Source organism: Sebastes umbrosus, chromosome 3 (genome assembly GCF_015220745.1).
Source record: "Sebastes umbrosus isolate fSebUmb1 chromosome 3, fSebUmb1.pri, whole genome shotgun sequence".
Taxonomy (NCBI): Eukaryota; Metazoa; Chordata; class Actinopteri; order Perciformes; family Sebastidae; genus Sebastes; species Sebastes umbrosus.
The window spans coordinates 5,326,258-5,345,770 of record NC_051271.1 but is presented as its reverse complement, the minus strand read 5'-3'; the positions used below and the strand labels follow the sequence as shown (position 1 = coordinate 5,345,770).

The following is a 19,513-nucleotide window of genomic DNA, read 5'->3' as shown; positions in this document are numbered from 1 at the left end:
TTTAAAAATATTTAATGATACCAGCTCCTTGATTTTTAGTTTTTTTTTGGAGCAAATTCCAGGCTGAGGGTGCAGAATATGCAAAAGCCCTTTCCTCAATTTTTGTCTGAGCTTTTGGGACAGAGAGCACAAAGAGGTCCTGTGAACGCAGTGAATACTGTCCACAATTTTTTTGCGTAGTAAAAACACTTTCAGTATTAGTATTGTGGGAGCAGAATTAAAAATGTAATTTTTTTTTTATATACTTTATTTTTTCCCTTTTTTCAAGGCTGTTTTCATATATGCAATCCACTGTTCGTAGTTACAACAGTCTATAAACCAACTTTTAAGTAGATGAGCTTACAGACAAACCCATCAAGTACACTAGAGAAAACAACCTCAACATTCAAAACCGAAACAAAACCAAGAAAAGAAATAACAATAATAACAATGACAAAAAGAATGAATAGAGTTAAAAAACAAACAAAAAAAAACACACACACACATAACAAAAAAAACAATAATAATACAAAAATAAAAATGTCATTGAATGTCATTTTAATTCATGTTTTTAATAATTTATTAAAATAATAGATGTAATAGATAAGTATGGTGCTCTTGACTTTGAATACTAAGATTCCCGACAGCATTGAAAGCAGCATATTTCCACCAGTTAAAGCGTCATCAAACGGCCGTTTGCTGCTCGTTTAATGTGTTGATCATCTAAAAAGCGATGCGTTTAGTTAGTTAAATGCTCATTATTAGATAAATGTGAGGAATATAACTTACAAGCATACTAAATTCAGACTAAAATGACGAACTAACCGGCAAGGACCGTTTGAACTTGTGGGCGTAAACGTGCGCGGGTGTGCGACTGCGCGTGATTTTGGAATGCAGCGACCGTGAACACACCACGGCGGTTTGGATAGCTGGTTAACGTTACAGGTGAGTTAACTGGAATAGTTATGTCTTTATCTGCCGTTAAACTTGAGATAAAACGTAATCGAACATTGCAAACACACGTTTGTCTGGTTTGTAAAAGGGGTCGATTGTTGGCCGCTGAAATATCAAAACTTTATTTGACTGCTAACGTTAGCTGCCAACTAACAGCTAGCTAGCTAGTGTTGTCCACTTAGCTAACGTTAGCCGTTAGCCAGCTTTGGCCGTTAAAACCGTTAGCCGTTAGACAGCCAGCTTTAGCCGTTAAAACCGTTAGCCGTTAGACAGCCAGCTTTAGCCGTTAAAACCGTTAGCCATTAGACAGCCAGCTTTGGCCGTTAAAACCGTTAGCCGTTAGACAGCCAGCTTTAGCCGTTAAAACCGTTAGCCGTTAGACAGCCAGCTTTAGCCGTTAAAACCGTTAGCCGTTAGACAGCCAGCTTTAGCCGTTAAAACCGTTAGCTGTTAGCCAGCTTTGGCCGTTAAAACCGTTAGCCGTTAGCCAGCTTTGGCCGTTAAAACCGTTAGCCGTTAGACAGCTTTAGCCGTTAAAACCGTTAGCCGTTAGACAGCCAGCTTTAGCCGTTAAAACCGTTAGCCGTTAGACAGCCAGCTTTAACCGTTAAAACCGTTAGCCGATAGACAGCCAGCTTTAACCGTTAAAACCGTTAGCCGTTAGACAGCCAGCTTTAGCCGTTAAAACCGTTAGCCGATAGACAGCCAGCTTTAGCCGTTAAAACCGTTAGCCGTTAGACAGCCAGCTTTAACCGTTAAAACCGTTAGCCGTTAGACAGCCAGCTTTAACCGTTAAAACCGTTAGCCGATAGACAGCCAGCTTTAGCCGTTAAAACCGTTAGCCGATAGACAGCCAGCTTTAGCCGTTAAAACCGTTAGCCGTTAGACAGCCAGCTTTAACCGTTAAAACCGTTAGCCGTTAGACAGCCAGCTTTAACCGTTAAAACCGTTAGCTGTTAGACAGCCAGCTTTAGCCGTTAAAACCGTTAGCCGTTAGACAGCCAGCTTTAGCCGTTAAAACCGTTAGCCGATAGACAGCCAGCTTTAGCCGTTAAAACCGTTAGCCGTTAGACAGCCAGCTTTAGCCGTTAAAACCGTTAGCCGATAGACAGCCAGCTTTAGCCGTTAAAACCGTTAGCCGATAGACAGCCAGCTTTAGCCGTTAAAACCGTTAGCCGATAGACAGCCAGCTTTAGCCGTTAAAACCGTTAGCCGATAGACAGCCAGCTTTAACCGTTAAAACCGTTAGCCGATAGACAGCCAGCTTTAGCCGTTAAAACCGTTAGCCAGCAAGTTCGACCATCCAACAACCAGTTTAGCGGCAGACCTCCGTTGTGGGACCAGACCTGTTGTCTCCGTGCAGATAAGAGTCTGCTAATGGATGTCTAGCTGTGCAACAATAAGGCCAATTTGATAACACGTGGAAAATAGATGTACAAAACTTTACCATGTTGTAGTAGACAAAGGAGGATGGTCTGCAGGACGGATAATAATAATGCACTATATTCACCTCTAACAGTCTCTTCTGCACTATATTCACTTCTAACAGTCTCTTCTGCACTATATTCACTTCTAACAGTCTCTTCTGCACTATATTCTCCTCTAACAGTCTCTTCTGCACTATATTCACTTTAGGACATACTCTCCTATATATCCCAATAGCTTTTTGGCTGATAGGTGGGTATACTGTAAACCACCAGAAAATTAGGTGGGTATACTCTGTATACCTGCATATACCCTCCACTACACCACTGGCTGTACTGTACTTGTGCATTTCTAACCCCACTGACTTTTATGTCTGTGTTGTTTCTTTTTTTTCAGTGTGAATTCGCCAGGATGTCGGACAGCGAGTCCATCAAGAAGATGCTGCGGTCTGTACTCCAGTCCAGCAAGGCCGGCGTGTCTATCAACACCCTCCAGTCAGAGTACCGGTCACTGTGCGGAAAGAGCATCCCGCTGAAGAAGCTGGGCTACTCAAAACTGGAGGACTACCTCGCGAGCATCCCCTCTGTGGTCCGCCTGGAGCACCGCATGGGTGAGGTGAGGGCAGATTTCTTTTAGAAATTGACCCAAATTTAAGGCCATTTTCACCTGGTCCTGGTCCTAGTCCTGGTCCTAGTCCCTATTCCTCTGCCTTAGGTCAGCTAGCATCCGCACACAACTGAGAAACTCCCGTCAAAAAGTTCTTTGTAGTTCATAAAATTTAGCTAAATCCTATGCAGTGTGCCGACTTTTAAACTGCATTTTGTGAATTTATAACAACACAATGAATCTGCTCTGTAGGTGAAATGCTTTGCTGCAGTTTGTCGAGAGACAGCCCACATTGCTGAGCTGGTGGCCAGGCAGAAGAGCTCCAAGAAATCTGGTCGTTCTCAATTCGTCAACTGCAAGATGAGATTCAAACCTTCCAACCCATACACGCTCAATGGTAGGAGACACTTGTCACTTCTTACATCAGGGCTCTATCTCTGCAAAGGGTTTTATGAAAACAAGGGATGAGAGGTGCAGACATTAACCTCCAAAATCCTCCTTTGTCATTCATCAAACCTTTCTCTGTATCCTACCTTCTTTTTTCACCCTAACCTGACCTATTATCATCCTTTCCATGCATTTAGTGCGTCCGAGGTCCTCTCTCCGCCAACCTTCAGCCGGTGGTGCGTCTAACTGGTTATCGAACCGTTCTGGGTCCCATGGCGGCCACAGAGGCTTCAGCGCCTCAGGTGACTACAGGTAAACGATAACAGTTTTCATCCAGAAATGATGAGCAGTAGCTGCACTTACAACTTGGCGACACCACCACACAGCAGCCTCATTATGCAATTGCTGTCAGAACCCAAGTGGCGTTTGCTCTCTGCAATTGCCATTCTCTGTCACCCATGCTTTGAATAATATATTGGAATTTATTCTTCAGTCTGTGCATCATTTTAAGTGAATTTCTAAACGAATAAGCCAGAGTTTTTGCTTGTGCTCTCCCCAAACATCAGGCTGTCGGACCAAAGATTAAGCTATATGACCCCTGTCGAGCGAAGCCAATCGGCTCCTCTGACGGCTCCTCTGACGACTCTTCAACCAGCTGTAAAACAGAGTTTCATCCCGGACAGGTGAACATGCATACATGTGGGCAAACCCTATTCAGCTAAACTCAGCTCTGTTCAATCAAAAACTTGGTTCTTCTACTATATATCCCGCATTAATTTCAGGCAATTATGCATTTTCTGTGTATGAGTCATACACATAAGTATAAAAGCCACACCACTTTTTTAAAAGTACTTAATGCTAAAATATTGCACTGTATAATATATTATCAGTGGTATAGTAAAAAAAAAAAAACTGTTCTTAGTTGAGTCTCAAAATATGGACCACTAGACTAACCTGTATTAGCTTATTATTGTATGAAGAACTGCAGCAGGACGTTTGTATTGAATTATGGCTTGTTGCTGTGAAGAGCACATTATACTTATGTGTTGCCAACAGGAAAGGGAAGAGCTTGTCAAACTGTCAGCAGCCCAGAGGTATGTAGGACATTTTTTGGTGTGTATCTTTATCAATTTCACAACCGATTTTAACCGATTCCATTTAGAATAAAATCTGGGTTTCAATAATTAGATTATTTGTAGAACAAGCAGATTTTTTGGGGGGGTATTCTGAATGTCATATTTTAAAGTGTTTGACCCACTTCTTGTTTCATATGTGCATGTTTTTCACCCTTTGAGAATTCTTCTGTTGGTCCGCCAGAAGCGACATGGGGTTGGGTGGCAGCAACCAGCACTAAATTCATAACCAACAACTCCATATTAATGCATCATTCAGGCAGATTCAATCAGTCTGCACTTTGAAATGCATTTCCATACAAAGATTAAAATATATTCCTTCTTCCTTTTGTATAATTTTTCACAGAGAAGCCTCCTCAACAAGTCTCCAGACCCGGCCAATCCCTGGTAAGAAAAAAAAAAACTTTTTGTGTGCTTACTGTGTCCATTCAAAGTGGTTTAATGATGATGTCATCTTATGCTGAATGTAACCAAAACAAAATAAATGTGTCTAAATGGTAACAAGAACATCAAATCATCTATTATCATCTGCGGCCCAACGGTGGGCTCTGCAGCCCACCGGTGGGCCGCAGAGTGCCATCTAGTGGGCCGCGGAGGCAGTGGTACTAGATTATTTTTTTATTATTATTTAGCAAAGTGAACAGGTAAAACCTAAAGGAGGTAAGATGCCAGCTGCCGTAAAACCAAAGCCTATTGAAGGAGGCTGAGACACGGGTGGACACGGGTCTTGTATTGGGTATAACACATGCGCAGTGTAACTGGAGCTGCGGTCGTGCGTTGCGATCGGCTCAATTTCGGCGAGTGCAGAGCAGATATTACTGCGCATGTGCGGTACCCCGAAGACGCGATGATTAAGTGTGACCCAACCTCCTTCAATAGGCCTTGTGTAAAAACACCAAACATCATCAGGTAGAGACAAACGTGTTTGCCACTGTTAGCTAGCTAACATTCTGGGATGCAGTGACACAAAATGGATCGGTTTTTAAAGCGAAAAAGTGATGTGGGAGACAACCCTGCGCCAGTAAAAGCTCCGAAGCGTGTGGTGAGGAAATATGACCCTGAATACATTAAGTTTGGATTCGTAATGGCAGGCATTGATGCTGAGCCCAAGGCACCATGTGTTGAATGTGGTGAAATCTTGTCAAATGAGGCGCTAAAACCATCGAAGCTCCAGAGACACTTAAACACAGCACCCAGGATGCGTCGAGAAGCCAAAAGAATATTTCCTAAGGAAAAGAGACGGGCTTCAGGCACAACAGAAAGTCATCACAACATTAACAACTCAGTCAAAAGCCACTTTGAAAGCTAGCTATATGGTTGCTGCTCGTGTAGCTCGTAGCAAGAAACCCTTTACGATTGCAGAGGAGCTTATTTTGCCAAGCGCTGTGGATATGTGCCGAGAGTTACTGGGGGAAGCCGCTGCAACCAAAATTCAGTCAATACCCCTCTCCAATGACACCGTGAGCAGAAGAATTATTGACATGAGTGATGACATCGAATGCCAACTTCTGGAAGGAATAAAGGCAAGCCCAAGTGTCTCACTGAGGGTAAGCAGAATATGTATTTTGGTCATTACAGCTGACAGTGGCATAACACATATCTACAGCCCAGTTTATTATTTGTTGTATAAACATGTTAGGTTTTTTACTCATTTATTTGGGAAGGTGGTCCTCGGAAATGTTTTGACAATCACAAGTAGGCCTTCAGTTGCAAAAGGTTGAGAACCCCTGTGTTAGACCAATCATTTACCTTTACAGATCATGCTGACTGCATTTACAAAAAAGCACAGCAAAGACTCTTCCTGCTGCGCAAGCTACAGAGTTTTGAGGTCAGCCAATACACTTAAACAGAGTATACCAATCCCTAACTGAAAGTATACTCACTTTTAACATTGTGTCCTGGTTTGAGCACCTACGTATCAAAAGACAAAGCTTTCCAATGTCGTCAAACTGGGCACCACAATTACAGGCTGCAAACAGACCCCACTGTCCGTTCACCATGGCAAAGCAGTCCAACGCCTAGGTGGCAAAATCTTAGATGACCACAGCCATTCCTTAAATCAACGCTTTTAGCTACGGCCCTCAGGGCAAAGGTACAGAGTGTCCTGTGCAAAGAAAAACATCTATTAAAAAAATCGTTTGTCCTTGTTGCCATAAAGTATCTTAATCTGTAAGGACTCCAACTTTCTGAAGCCAGCCTGCTACCTCAACACACAGCACTTTATATCTATTTATTTAACCTTGATTCAGTCCTGGTACATGGTGCTCCTTTTTAATGTAGCTTCTATTGGTGTGTTGTGTTTTTATGTGAATGTATTTTAATGTGTCCTGTCTGGATTTAATATGTTGCTTTAATGAACTCTTTTAATAGCAGTTTCTGCACATGCGAACCAAAGACAAATTTCTGCTTTTTTGTACACGAAAAAGCAGACAATAAAGTGTTTTCCTTCTACTCGAAATGACCTGACAGCTTACATTTGAGTTGCAGTGCATTGCATTTTGTGTTGTCCTAATTACATCCCTAATAAAATACATGTGTTGAGAGTAAATCAAATGGTAAATCCAAATTGAATAGCACGGCCCTACTGCTCTGTTTATGTAGAACAACGGGAGGAACGGGCTCTACTCGCCTATATATTTAGTCTGTTCAAATCCAACCAGGAGCTAAAGTTCACTGAATTAACATATTAGACAAACCCTCAAAAATGTTCTTCTTACATGTTTGTTTTACATATTGTTTATGTATGTAGCACTTGTGCCATACTTTTATCAGTAACATCGCAGCAGCTCTTTTCCATCAGCTCTTTTAATGAGTTTATTTTGTACGTACATGATTATAGTTTATTTATTTGATTTGAAAGCTCAATCATAAAAGCATGGGGGCGTACGTGTAGTGATCAATCATCTGAAATCTCCCCTTGCAGTCTTGTGTGTATGACGTGGAGCTGGTGCAGAGCAAAATAACTCAGCTCCTGGAGAAATACGACCGTGGATTGTGGATGTCGAAACTATCAGGGGTCTACTTCCAAATGTTCAGTGAGAAGCTCCACCCTCAGGCGCTCATAGATCTGGAAAAGTGGAAACACATCAGTTTGGTGAGTCAGTAACATTAATATGTACATGTGCAGCTAATAATACCCCCATTTAAACAAAGTAGGTATTATGAAGCCTTGTGAGTCTAATGTATGAAGCCTATACATCTGGCCTTTGGGGGGGAAATTATTTGACATTATTTAAACACACAAGTTGATAAAGGTAGTTGTTAGGGTTGAAGTAGAAAAACTGTTTTCCAAATACATTTGGAGGGTCCATCAGAAGTTTTTTTTTTTTTTCAATACCTGCCCCCAACCTTAACAGGAACTGATGAGTTCAAATCTTTCCTTTGTCGTCTGGCCTTCACAGGTGGAGCAACCTCCCAGCACCAACCGAGCTGACCGCTTGATCTACCCTCCCCTGCCTCCCCTGCCTCCTAAGCCTTGTGTTGTCCCTAGAAGTAGCACCACCACCAACATGCTTCTAACATCCCCCACCGATTCAGGAACCACCATCCCACCCATTTCTTCACGTCACTCAACACCTGACCAACCTTCCACCCCCGTCCCCCCACCCCCTGTCCCTAAACCTAGAGTTTTCCTCCCAAACCTTTTGGCTAAGCCCACCTTCGTTTTTCCTACACAACCCGTTGCTGCCCCTTCAGGCAAGCTGTCTTATTCAGTCACATTGCGCAGCCCTGCCCACAACCCAGCTCTTGCTCCGCTGCGGGCCCACCGTGTTAATCTCGCAGCCAATGGTGGACAGAAAGATAATCACAACTGGCCTACAACTACTCTCAACCACAACCAAAACACACGGCCCTTAGCCCCTACCTGGACAGGCCCTGCATCAACCAACGCTCCTCCACTAGCGTCCTCCCTCCATCCTGGCCCTGAAATCTTACCCCTTTTGAAGGCCACCTTCTCCCCCACGTCCGATTATGTCCCTTGTCCTCCCCCAAAATCTTCTGCTGCCGTCGTGTCAACTGAGGTGCGTCAGAGAATAAGTGAGCTTCTGTCCAAGTATAGTCAAGGTCTGTGGGCCCATGCTTTGTCCAAACTCTATATGGACACATACAAGACGCCATTCCCCCAACATGTTCTGGACAACTTGTCTCTTTTGCTGGATATGTGCAATGTGGAGTACCCCATACCGCATGACAAGAAGAAGGTAAGTGAATGAGATGACACCATGTATACCAGACTTAACACAATGTGCAAGTGAAGTGTGTGAGTTACTTACCTTATCCTCACAGTTAATGCTCACGCACTCACCAGTGACAAGTGAACCTTGATAAGTTGGAGTAACTTATCACTTGCCTGATTGATTGGTGTGGATAAAATGTTTCCAACAGTAATAAGGATTTTTTTTTTTCACCTTCAATTTTTTAGGGAGCTCGGGCACATCCTTCCTGCTAACCTGTTTGTCTTAAAATATTTGTATCTATTGATGCTTGTCGTTGATGTACTTTCCTGTGGTCAGGCCATCCTGTATAACACCAGCAGAGCAGACACGGAAGCCACAGACAGCCAAGAAAGGCAGCAGGGCAGAAGCCATCCCCTTCCCTCTGGTCTGGAGGTCTTGGCTCCTGTGGTGCCTCCCTGTCTGGTTCTTCCCTCAGAGCAGTACCCCTCTGTGCTGATTACTGATGCCAAGAGCAGCAATGCTGTTACTGTAAGGTGAGACATGAATGTAATTAATTGTGTAACATAGGTACACACAACAGAAGAGTGGTTCACCTGCCAGTGGAAAAAAAACAACTTTAAACTAATATGTGACACCGTGATGCTAACACACGCTAACTGCTATCAGTCATACCAGAGGAGCGGACGGGCCACGGCTCCAATGTTTTGAATTTGGACTGCTGTTTCCCATTTTAAAACACCAGCTGTCAGTCCTACATAATGCTCCTTTAAGAATAATTTAAAGCTTTGTGAGTATTTTTTTTATTACAAAAATATTTTTGAGTGACGTAGGTGACCTATACATCGTGTATTGAACTAACAAGCTTATTTGAGTGTAGGACGGTTGCTCATAATGTCAGTGCCATACAAGAAGAGATATCTTTTGCTTAAAATGAAAAGAAATGATTAGAAAACATCTTTATCTCAATTCTCCACCGTGATCTGCCAGCAGCAGGTACTGCAGAACATATATTGTCTAATATAATCGAAAATGCAGCAGTTGCAGGTTTTGACCTTCTGTCCAGTATGCCAATATTGTGTTTTAAGTTATTACTTTGAACATGCTCCAGCTAATATTAACTATTAACACAACTGGCTACACTATCAGGCTTACTAGGACGTGCAGAATAATTTGAATCTCTCAAACAGCTTAATATTTCTATCTTAAGATGAAAACATGAAAACAAAATATGACCAAACACTGCTTTGTGCTTTGTTAATGCAACATCCAGGTTACTGTTTTTGACGACTACCATGCACAGATTGAGAAAAGTTTGTCTCTCTGTTCAGGTATGTGGGTGAGAACTACTCCACTGCCCAGGAGGCCATGGAGGAGGCCATGCGCTCTTTCTACAGCAAAAGCTCCAACCACCATCCTCTGTCTAAACCTGTTGTTGGTCAGCTGGTAGCAGTCAGAGGGGAGGATGGAGACGAGCTGGCAAGAGCTCAAGTCATAGAGGTTACGGCCCCTAACAAGGTCAAGGTAATTCATTTAGATAGCTGTGAAGTTGATTTTAATTTTAAAAACAAACAAAAAAAAACTAGAAAATGTCAAGGGCTTGAATACTTTTTAGCACTTAGGGACACAGCTTGTGGTGATTTTCAGTTTGTCGGAGGAAGATATTCGGTAGCTACAGGAGGGGTCAGTGTTTCTGCAGCGAAAGAGCTTTTGTCTGTCTGTCTGTCTGTCTGTTTGCCAGGTATACTATGTGGACTATGGCTTTTCTGTGGAAACCAGTGGGAATAATCTACTGAAGCTGCACCAGGACTTCCTCTCTCTGCCCTTCCAGGCTAGCAGCGTTAGACTTGCAGGTACATAGAGGATAATGAAATGACTGATAATGAATTGCTTTTGTGTAACTGATGTAGATGAAAGCATACAGACATCGAAACAGAACGGGCAAAACATTAATATCGGCCAATGGCCCTCCTCCCTCTTCTTCCCATCCTGTTTTTTTTTTTTCTTTCTCCCAGGTCTAGAGGCATTCAAATCCCATCCACTGGTGCGGTCTTCTCTGGACAAGTTGGCAGTCGGAAAGATCCTGCTGATGGAGACATTAGAGCCGTGTCAACAGAATGAGACGCCTTTGGCAGTGCTCTACGATACTTCGCAGGATGATGACATCAACATCAACTCCACCTGCCTGAAGGCTCTCCAGGACGTGACCATGAACAACCCTCTGACTGTAAGGATGGCGGGGCTAACTACTAGTATAGTGTGATTTATAAGATCAAGGACAGCCCTCTCTTAGAATAGCAGAGCAGATTGTGCATGTGTTTAACAAACACGCATGTATAAATCCTATTAAATAGCTGCACATTTCTGTTGACATCATAGCGTAGCTCCACCAGTGAGTGGCGCTGTTGTACCGTTCTCATATTGGTCTGTCTGTGTTGTGGGAACTCAAGAATTTATAGGTCTCCATTCAGTTGGAATTAAAACCAGCAGCTGGTTAGTCATGATTGTGAGGTCAATCCTCCCTGTATAATCTAACATGAATCTCTGTGTTGCCTGTAGGTAAATGTTACCTATCAGGATGTGTGTGTCACAAATGTGTGTGCAGATGGTATCATCTACTGCCAGCTGCCCTCAAGAGGAACTGCACGACTCAGCAAGTTACTGGAAGCAACGGAGACCTTCTTCATCTCCCAGGTTAACAAGACCTCCATTCGCATTAGCACTTAAGTGTTGTAGAGCATTTCATGTTTTACAGTGTAACATTTTTGGTTTAGGTACCCTGAAAGTGCTTGAAAAGTTTGTGAATTTTACCCTTATAAAGCTGTACTTGGAATACCAGCGGTGTAGTTTTTAGGTGTCTGCTCAGCGGGCTGCTTGACGCAGAGAGAGGCTGTTCTCATCTCGAGAGCACAGGTTTGAATTAACTGTTTAGTCACTGTTTAAATGATCTTAACCACAGTAAATTCACTGAATTATATAGCACTTTTCACAGCTCAGAAGTGATAAAAACAGGCCTGTAAGATGGGATCTGCACCATGTTTTTGTTGAGTCATGCTAGTGCTGACGCAGGCAAGCAAACAAGGTTTTACAGTCATTAAGATGTGATGTGATGAGGGATGACTTAATCCAAATATTTTGGAGCTAGAGTAAACCCACACTGAATCACAAACACTGTTGCGACTTGCCACACATCTTTGAAACCTTTCGAGCATGTTGCAATGGATGCCACATCCCAATCTGTGATGTTCTTTTGATAGCTGGTGATGATCAATCATGTGAAGTCAGACATCCCTCACTGCGGTGTGGCTTCATCAAAGTTGAAACCATCCCTCTGATTCCCAACACGCAAACTAGTTGACCCAGTAGTAGAGGTGAAATGCTCTCCCCTGTTTGTTCGGAGCAGGTGGCCAGGCATTACACAGTGCATCCTTAATGGTTTGGCTCCCAAATACATTTAGTTTTAGGTCATGGGGTGGTGTTTTTTTTCCTGTATCTAGCGTTCACAGACCGCTCTTGTTAATTACCGTTGTTATTTCAGTCTCTTGTTTAAGGTTTTTGGCATTTCACAAATGCAGCTGCTGCGTTTGATTTCAACCGTAAAAGTCCCCTCAGGAAAGAATGAAGGTCTTTATAGTTGTGTCTTTGTAAATATTCCTACCAGATGACGTCTGAGTCTCTGGTGTCCAGACCCTTCAGTGGCAAGGTCTGTCTGGCCCGCCACAAAGGAATGTGGTCCAGAGTGGAGGTAAGAACAGAATCATTAACATTGATTTTCTTGAAAAAATTATTTTGGACATTGAAAGTTATTAGGGTATTGTATTGTTGACCAGACAGTTTGAGGTCATATTTCTTTGGCACCCACTCATTGATGTTGCTCTTGTTTTCAGATCACCAACATCTACGGCAACAGAGTGATCGAGATCCTCTTCATTGACTTGGGTGTCCCAGCGACTGTAGAGGTCACTGATCTCCGAGAGATCCCACCTCCTTCCCTCAAAAACTTTACCATCATCCCACCACTGGTCAGTTGTTTGGATGCACCTCAATCTTCAACCAATCGAATGGCTGGAGAAGCATCCTTTCATCTGCGCATTGATTTGAAGCTCCTGTCTATACTTACATTTTTTTTATCCTTTTTAAAAGATATACATAATCTTTTTGATTTGTGGACAATGAAGCCAGGCAGACTGTCATTGTGCATTCAGTGATGTCCATTCAACCTTTTTTAGAAATTAATCAGTGATAAAATTACACGGATTTGCTTCAGGGGACACTATAAAACAGAGACTAAGGATTTAGATTCATGATACATCGTTAGTGTGAATTGCTGTTTTGTTGAACATGTCTGTCATTGGCTTGCACATCAACAAACAAAGTTGTTTGTAACACACATAAAGGTGCATAGTTGTTGTTTTTTTGTGTATCTCTTCAGGCTATCAAATGTCGCCTGGCTGACGTCACAGTTCCAGAGGGAGACTGGAGCCCAGAGGCCGTTCTGTGGGTGAAGGAAGCGATCCTGGACTCTAAAGACTGTAAAATGAAGGTAATATACTGTAACAACTTCACTTATATTTGTCCTGTATTTCCCACAACGATTGCTGCTGCAGGACAAACATGCAATAAATATGGCAGGAAACTGCACTCAGTGGCCACTTTATTAGGTACACTTGTACCGCTGCTTGCTAAGATACGATAAAACTTTATTTATCTCAAGGGAAATTGCTGTGCAGCAGTTGCAATACAAAGTAGGAAGAATGCAAATGTAAAAAGTCGAACCTAACAATAAGGTGCAAATCCGAAATGTATTAAACAATATATACAATGCCAGTATGGCAATAACAGTATGGATCATAAAAATATAGACAAGTTAATGGTAGGGATCAGTTCAGATCAGATATGTATGTACAGTATAAAATCTGAGGTGTTAGGTAATGTAAGAGTACAGGGTTAATACAGAATGTTCATGATTATGTCCATGATATTGCACTTAACGTCCCATTATGTCCAGTGAGTCAGTTCTAAGGAGTTGAGTTGCAATGATAAAAATCCTGAAATTGGGGATGTGGTGGAACGGGAGATTTGCAGCATGACTGTTCAGTTGACAAATCTGCATTAAAGCTTCAGTAGGCAACAATTTTTTGGCACCATTGAGCAAAAACTCCATAATAACCTCAGCATATTGTAATTCAAGTGTTCTGAGAGAAAACTAGACTTCTGCAGCTCCTCATGGCTCTGTTTTCAGGCTTCAGAAAATCTAGCCGGTGACGAGAGACTTTGACCAATCACAAGTCATTTCAGAGAGAGAGCGTTCCTATTGGCTGTGCTCTGGCTGGTGGGCGGTGCTTGGTATTTCCTCAGGAGATCTCATCACGGCTGCCGGGTCACAAACTTTCTAATTTTACAGCTAAACAGTACACTACAAGATGTTTCTGAAAACATTTGAGGAGGGAAATAGGCATTACATCGGAGTTTCCAAGTGATTGACTCGTGGCTCTCATAGACGGAAGCTGGACGGAAGTCTCCAGATCAGCTCTGATTGGTTGTTTTCCTCTGGTCTGTGAAACCCTGCAGATGCCATTAGGAGCACCGGAGGACACAGAGGAACATGATTTTTTTCAGATGACCGGTCTCATGCACTACTGTCAGGATATAGTGACCGTTTTATAAAAAAACACTTGCCCCATTTCTTTCCACTGTTGCTTTAACCGTGTGATGCTTTCATGTCAACATGGACCATAAATCCTAAAGAATGTTTCCAGCACCTTTTTGAATCCATCCACGAAGAATTCAGGCTGCTTGGGGTGCAAAGAGTGTCCTATTAGAAATGTGTACCCAATAAAGTGACCAGAGTGTGTGTTGATTAAGGGGCTTAGCTGCTTGAAGCACAACAACAGTGGATAGTACAGCAGGCGTTGTGTTGGTCTAGCTCCAAATATTCCAATTATAAACACTGCAAGTCAAGCTTACAAGTAAGACCTTGTTAGAGAACAATGCAAAACAATCACAGTCACCTCAGTGTCTCTAACTTTGTATATGTGCGTCTGTTTTTTCCCCCTTTGTTCCCTCATTTTAGATCTTGAAATTAGAGCAGCACAAAGGGGACTGTCTGGTCTATATGTACCTGTTCATTGGTGCTGACAGTCAGGAGCTGGACAAGAGCATCAACCATCAGCTGGCCCAGTCAGAGTTGTGGCAGAAACTCACAACACCGAACAACAACAACCACAACGCAATCACATGCAATAACGGCAGCCTGGATACAGGTAATACCGCACAAGACAAGACATTAAAACACACAAAGTCTATTCTGGGTCTGGGACGGTTCCCACTAACAGTCAGCATTGTTATACGAGGAGAAGTCTGGTCAAACTTTGCGCCTTTTTGAAAGAGTTTTGTTTGTTCTCCAAACTGTTCCACCATGTGAAGTCAAGGTATTAGCACGGTGAGACATTTTGTTGTTGTTTTGGATTTGCATTGAAGCAGTGACGATGAGGTTTTCCAAACTTCTAGGTCTCAGTGCTCTGGTAGAGAAGTTGAATCTGAACAGCCCAGTCCCAAACCCCATCGCCAAGGACTCAACCCGGCCTCTTCACGGAGCAGAGGACTCATCTTCTCCAGATAGAACCACCCAAACTGGGATGCAGACACTTCCAATGCCCCCCCCACTGGAGTTCCCCCAGGTGTGTGGAGAAGGACAAACTTTCTGTAGGGGCTCATTTATCATGTGAGGAAAGCAGATGTAAAATTACGTATGTAGCGTATTCATGCTACTAAATATCACCCTTATTATTTTATGATTCGTCATTTCGTTTGTAGATTTCTATTCAAGAAAAAGATTTCTTTATGTACTGTGGATCAAATCCAAAGCAAACTTTTGTATTTTGTTAGCCTGTCACAATATTAACCGTCAGCATATACAGTTTGTATTTGCATATCTCCACTGTCACCAGACTCTAAACCGACAATCTCTTAACTCACCTGTACTAGTAGGCTGTAAGGTATTAAAGGTATAATATTGGTGCCTTCAGATGAAACTCCTGAACTCGTGTTTACAACATGGGAAGTCGTGTACACAATATGCTTGTCGTTCATGTGGTTAAGTCGTGAGAACACCGCTGCTAAGCAACGGCAATATTAACGTTATTGTCAGTGTCTAGAAGCCACAGAGGCTAACAATTTAGCCACCTAGCAAGCGGGTAACATAATGCAGGAAATGCAAAGGCATAATGACAGAGGAAAAAGATGAGATAGTTGAGAATATCAACATTTTCCTCAGACATAAACTTATGAAGAAAAACAATATACGGCAAAAATTACAATATATTAACTTATTATGTACCGAAAAATTAACTTCCATGGCCTCCGCCATTTCTGACAACGTCAACAAAAACTAGTACCTACAGAAATAAAAAAAAAAAAGAAACCTCAGAATGTCTCCATTAGCCAAATAGAAACTGATATTTCAACAAAGCCGTGTGGTTATATGCACTTCATTCTCCTCTCTGTCTTCTTTCAGCCTGGTCAGAATATGGATGTGTTCGTGCCAGTGGCATGCCACCCTGGTTACTTTGTGCTGCAGCCGTGGCAGGACCTGCATAAGCTGGTGGTGTTGATGGGGGAGATGGTCCTCTACTATAACCAGATGACGAAGACTAACTCAGCCCCACACATCCAGAAAGGAGACGTCTACGCTGCCAAAATAGACAAGAAGTAGGTGACGTGCATACCTGACATTTATCAGACCTGTCGTGTTCCTTCATCATTGACACTATGTCATTATGTCGTCATGGTAACATCTTTCTGTAAACTCATTATGATGATCATAAGTCGAGAATGACACCCGATAGAAATCTCACAGTTAAATCACATGAGCGCCTTAAACAGTAGATGATCTCATTAGATTTTGGAGCACTTTAAGATATGGAGTTGATATTAATAGCAGTCCTGTGTTATATGAGGATAAATACATATTAACAAAACAATTTGTAAATGAATGCATTATCTAGATTATGTAGTTGTTGTTACTTGTACTGACTGGTTGTGTGTGTCTCAGAGATTACGGGAGACCAGTTGTCTATTTTGTGCCGTTGTGAGGAAATGATGAAGAAAATGTAAAAACATAAGGGTGCTATTGTCTGATTGTTGATGGCTTAACTGATGCATGCCTCTACCTAGTTGGCACCGCGTACAGGTGAAGGGGATTCTGGCCAACGGGCTGGTTTCTGTCTTCGAGTTGGACTACGGCAAACACGAGCTGGTCCGCAGTACTCTCCTCAGGCCTCTGATAGAGGAGTTCAGACAGTTGCCCTTCCAGGCCATCACTGCACAACTTGCAGGTGAGTTGGATCATAATTATCTGTGGCTTATTGGTCCATGTGCATTAAAGCTGTATTATTTTTATATGTAATGAGAAGTGTAATGAATTGCTATTTGACATTTAGCTACTTTTAGATTACTTTTTCAGATTAAAATGTTGGTTACTCCACAAACTTTTTCCATCCCACTCAAAGCTTATTAGGTGATTTACTTCTTATTTATTTGTCAATATTAAACAAGATGTCCTCATTTGATGCAAGCAATCACCGGATCCTTCTGGTTCCATACTCATTCCAAGCTAGTTGTAATGATACATTGCTGTAAAGTTGATAAGGGGCTGCAACTAGGGTTCGAAAGGGTCGGTAAATTTCTGGAAAATTTCCAGTAATGTTCCGAAAGTTTTCCAAGGGAAGTTAAGCTTGGGAATTTGGGATTTATTTTTTTTCAATATAAAAATCATACCTTTTTAATAATTAATTTATTTGGATGGAAAATACACATAAAAAAACGATAATACATGCCATAAGATGTAGATCTTATGGCAATTATTTTGTTGTGTTGTTGTGTCATGTTTTGGTTAAAAGAGTGCCCATTTAATTGAGATGTAACCATGCCATACATTGTAATTGCCATACATGCCATACATTCAGCAGATTAACTGCAATTAATGGATCCCCGCCTTGATAACACAAGGTGGAGCAACTTGAGTTATCATTCTGATTACTAATGCCCTGTTCTGCAGATATGACACAGCACCAGTGGTCAGAGGAGGCCTCCATGTTATTCAGGAACCACGTGGAGGATCGAGCGCTGGTGGCCCAGGTGGAGAGTGTGTCGGAGGTTAAAGGTGAGCTGTGGGAACGCAGGATGACAGTTTACCTGGTGGACACTACAGTGGACGACAGTGACCTTTGGATTCACAGCATCATGGCCGACATCGGCGGTGAGCTGTCTTCGGCAGCCTGAGGCGTCTTCTCATGCATGTTGGTAAATTAACCAGCGAGCTGACTCTGTGACTGTGAGTCAAACAGTTCTTTTCATTTTCTAAAAATGGTGAAAGCACTCCGTGAACTTTGGAAGCCAAAAGTAAGTTTCTCTACCCTTTTGTTCATTTCCAGCTTTCTGGATCTTTTTCCCAATCAAAGACTGTAAATAAGCCCTTTTTAATTTTGGGGTCATAGTCAAGGGCCATGTCAACTGGAGACAGGAGATGTTTTGTTAATGAGTTCCTTTTTTTCTAAATTTAACGACTATTGAGTGCAGTTGTACAAAATTAATAAAAAGAAAAAAGATGGAAAATGTTCCTCGCCACCAACTGTTAGTCTTGCCAGTCTTACAAGTATTCAAGTAACTCACTTTAATTCATCAAAACCTTTTTTTGTTCCTTCAAGTTCAATTACCTGTGTGTTGCATGTTTTGTGTTATTTATTACTCTAATTCCACCATCTGATTTGTTTTCTTTTTGTTGTTGGCTGTGCCTTATGCATGCGATGGTGTGGCTCATTTTGCACTTAATTTAGTGTGTGTGTATATAGAGTAGGTTTTTACATTAATTCAACTTAAATGACTTAAACTTCACTGATGGGAACATCTTGTTTATTATTATCCCGTGATAACTTGATTGAAAAGAATAAGTTGTAATACTTCTAGTGTTGTTTCCACATGAAAAGCTGTTCACAAGGTTTTGTTGAATTAAAATACGTAGTCAAAGGGAGGGTGTACTTTGACTGAAAGCTTTAAAAAAATAATAAAAAGTGTGCAGAGATGGGCCAGTGTTCTGTGTCGATTATCGAACACAAACATATTGTCATAGTTGTTGCATAAATGACTTTCCCAATTTGTGGTAAAGTTGCAGCAGGAACTTGGTTCAAGGGCTGAAGAGCAGATATGCCTGGGTGTCATACAGCTGTGGTATATTTGACCAGTGGAGGAAAATAACTGCTTAACCTCTTCTACTCCACTATATACCCAGAGAGAAATATTATACTATTTTCCATTACATTTACTTGACAGCAGTAGTTACTGATTATTTTTCATATTAAGATTTACCATTAAAAAAGTGCAGTATAAGCTCCTAAAATACAATTTTGGCTTGTGACCCCTTACATAAAGTAGCATCTACTTGGGGCCCCTTGTCATGTTTCAGCAGTTAAAGAGATGTCCCCTCCAGACATCTCAGATGGTTTCATTTGAATGAAAAAAAATCAAAGATTAGAGAAAGGTCAAAAAAAATTAAATGTGCTACAGAACTTTGTTTTTTCATCTTTCCTCCTCATTAATCATCTCACAACCCCTTGAAGGGGCCCACCCGCTAGGCTGAGAACCACTGGATTAAACAACCTAACTTTATATAGAGAGGTGAAGTCCCTCCCCTGTGAAAAGTAAGCACAACTACAAGCCAAATATACTTTTCTGTAGGCCTATAAGGCAAGAATACTTAATTATACTTTTCTTAAGTACATCTTGATCAAAAGATTAAGTACAAGTAGGCCTATAAGCCAAATATACTTAGACTTTTCTGTATATTTGTTTGTACGA

General features: G+C 41.8%; 1 protein-coding gene across 1 annotated transcript; it reads left to right on the top strand.

The window, feature by feature from the left end:
• The first annotated feature begins 667 nt into the window (after window positions 1–667).
• Window positions 668–18,743, top strand: tdrd7a (tudor domain containing 7 a). The gene is made up of 22 exons (XM_037763541.1): window positions 668–924; window positions 2,755–2,973; window positions 3,217–3,361; window positions 3,549–3,663; window positions 3,918–4,034; window positions 4,408–4,445; window positions 4,831–4,871; window positions 7,408–7,578; window positions 7,886–8,686; window positions 8,999–9,195; window positions 9,991–10,183; window positions 10,401–10,512; window positions 10,675–10,886; window positions 11,219–11,353; window positions 12,321–12,404; window positions 12,547–12,681; window positions 13,092–13,202; window positions 14,733–14,922; window positions 15,170–15,339; window positions 16,176–16,369; window positions 16,835–16,995; window positions 17,718–18,743. Exons 2-22 carry the CDS (start codon window positions 2,770–2,772, stop codon window positions 17,939–17,941), a joined length of 3,750 nt encoding a protein of 1,249 aa, XP_037619469.1. The 5' UTR covers window positions 668–924; window positions 2,755–2,769; the 3' UTR covers window positions 17,942–18,743.
• Window positions 18,744–19,513: the final 770 nt, after the last annotated feature.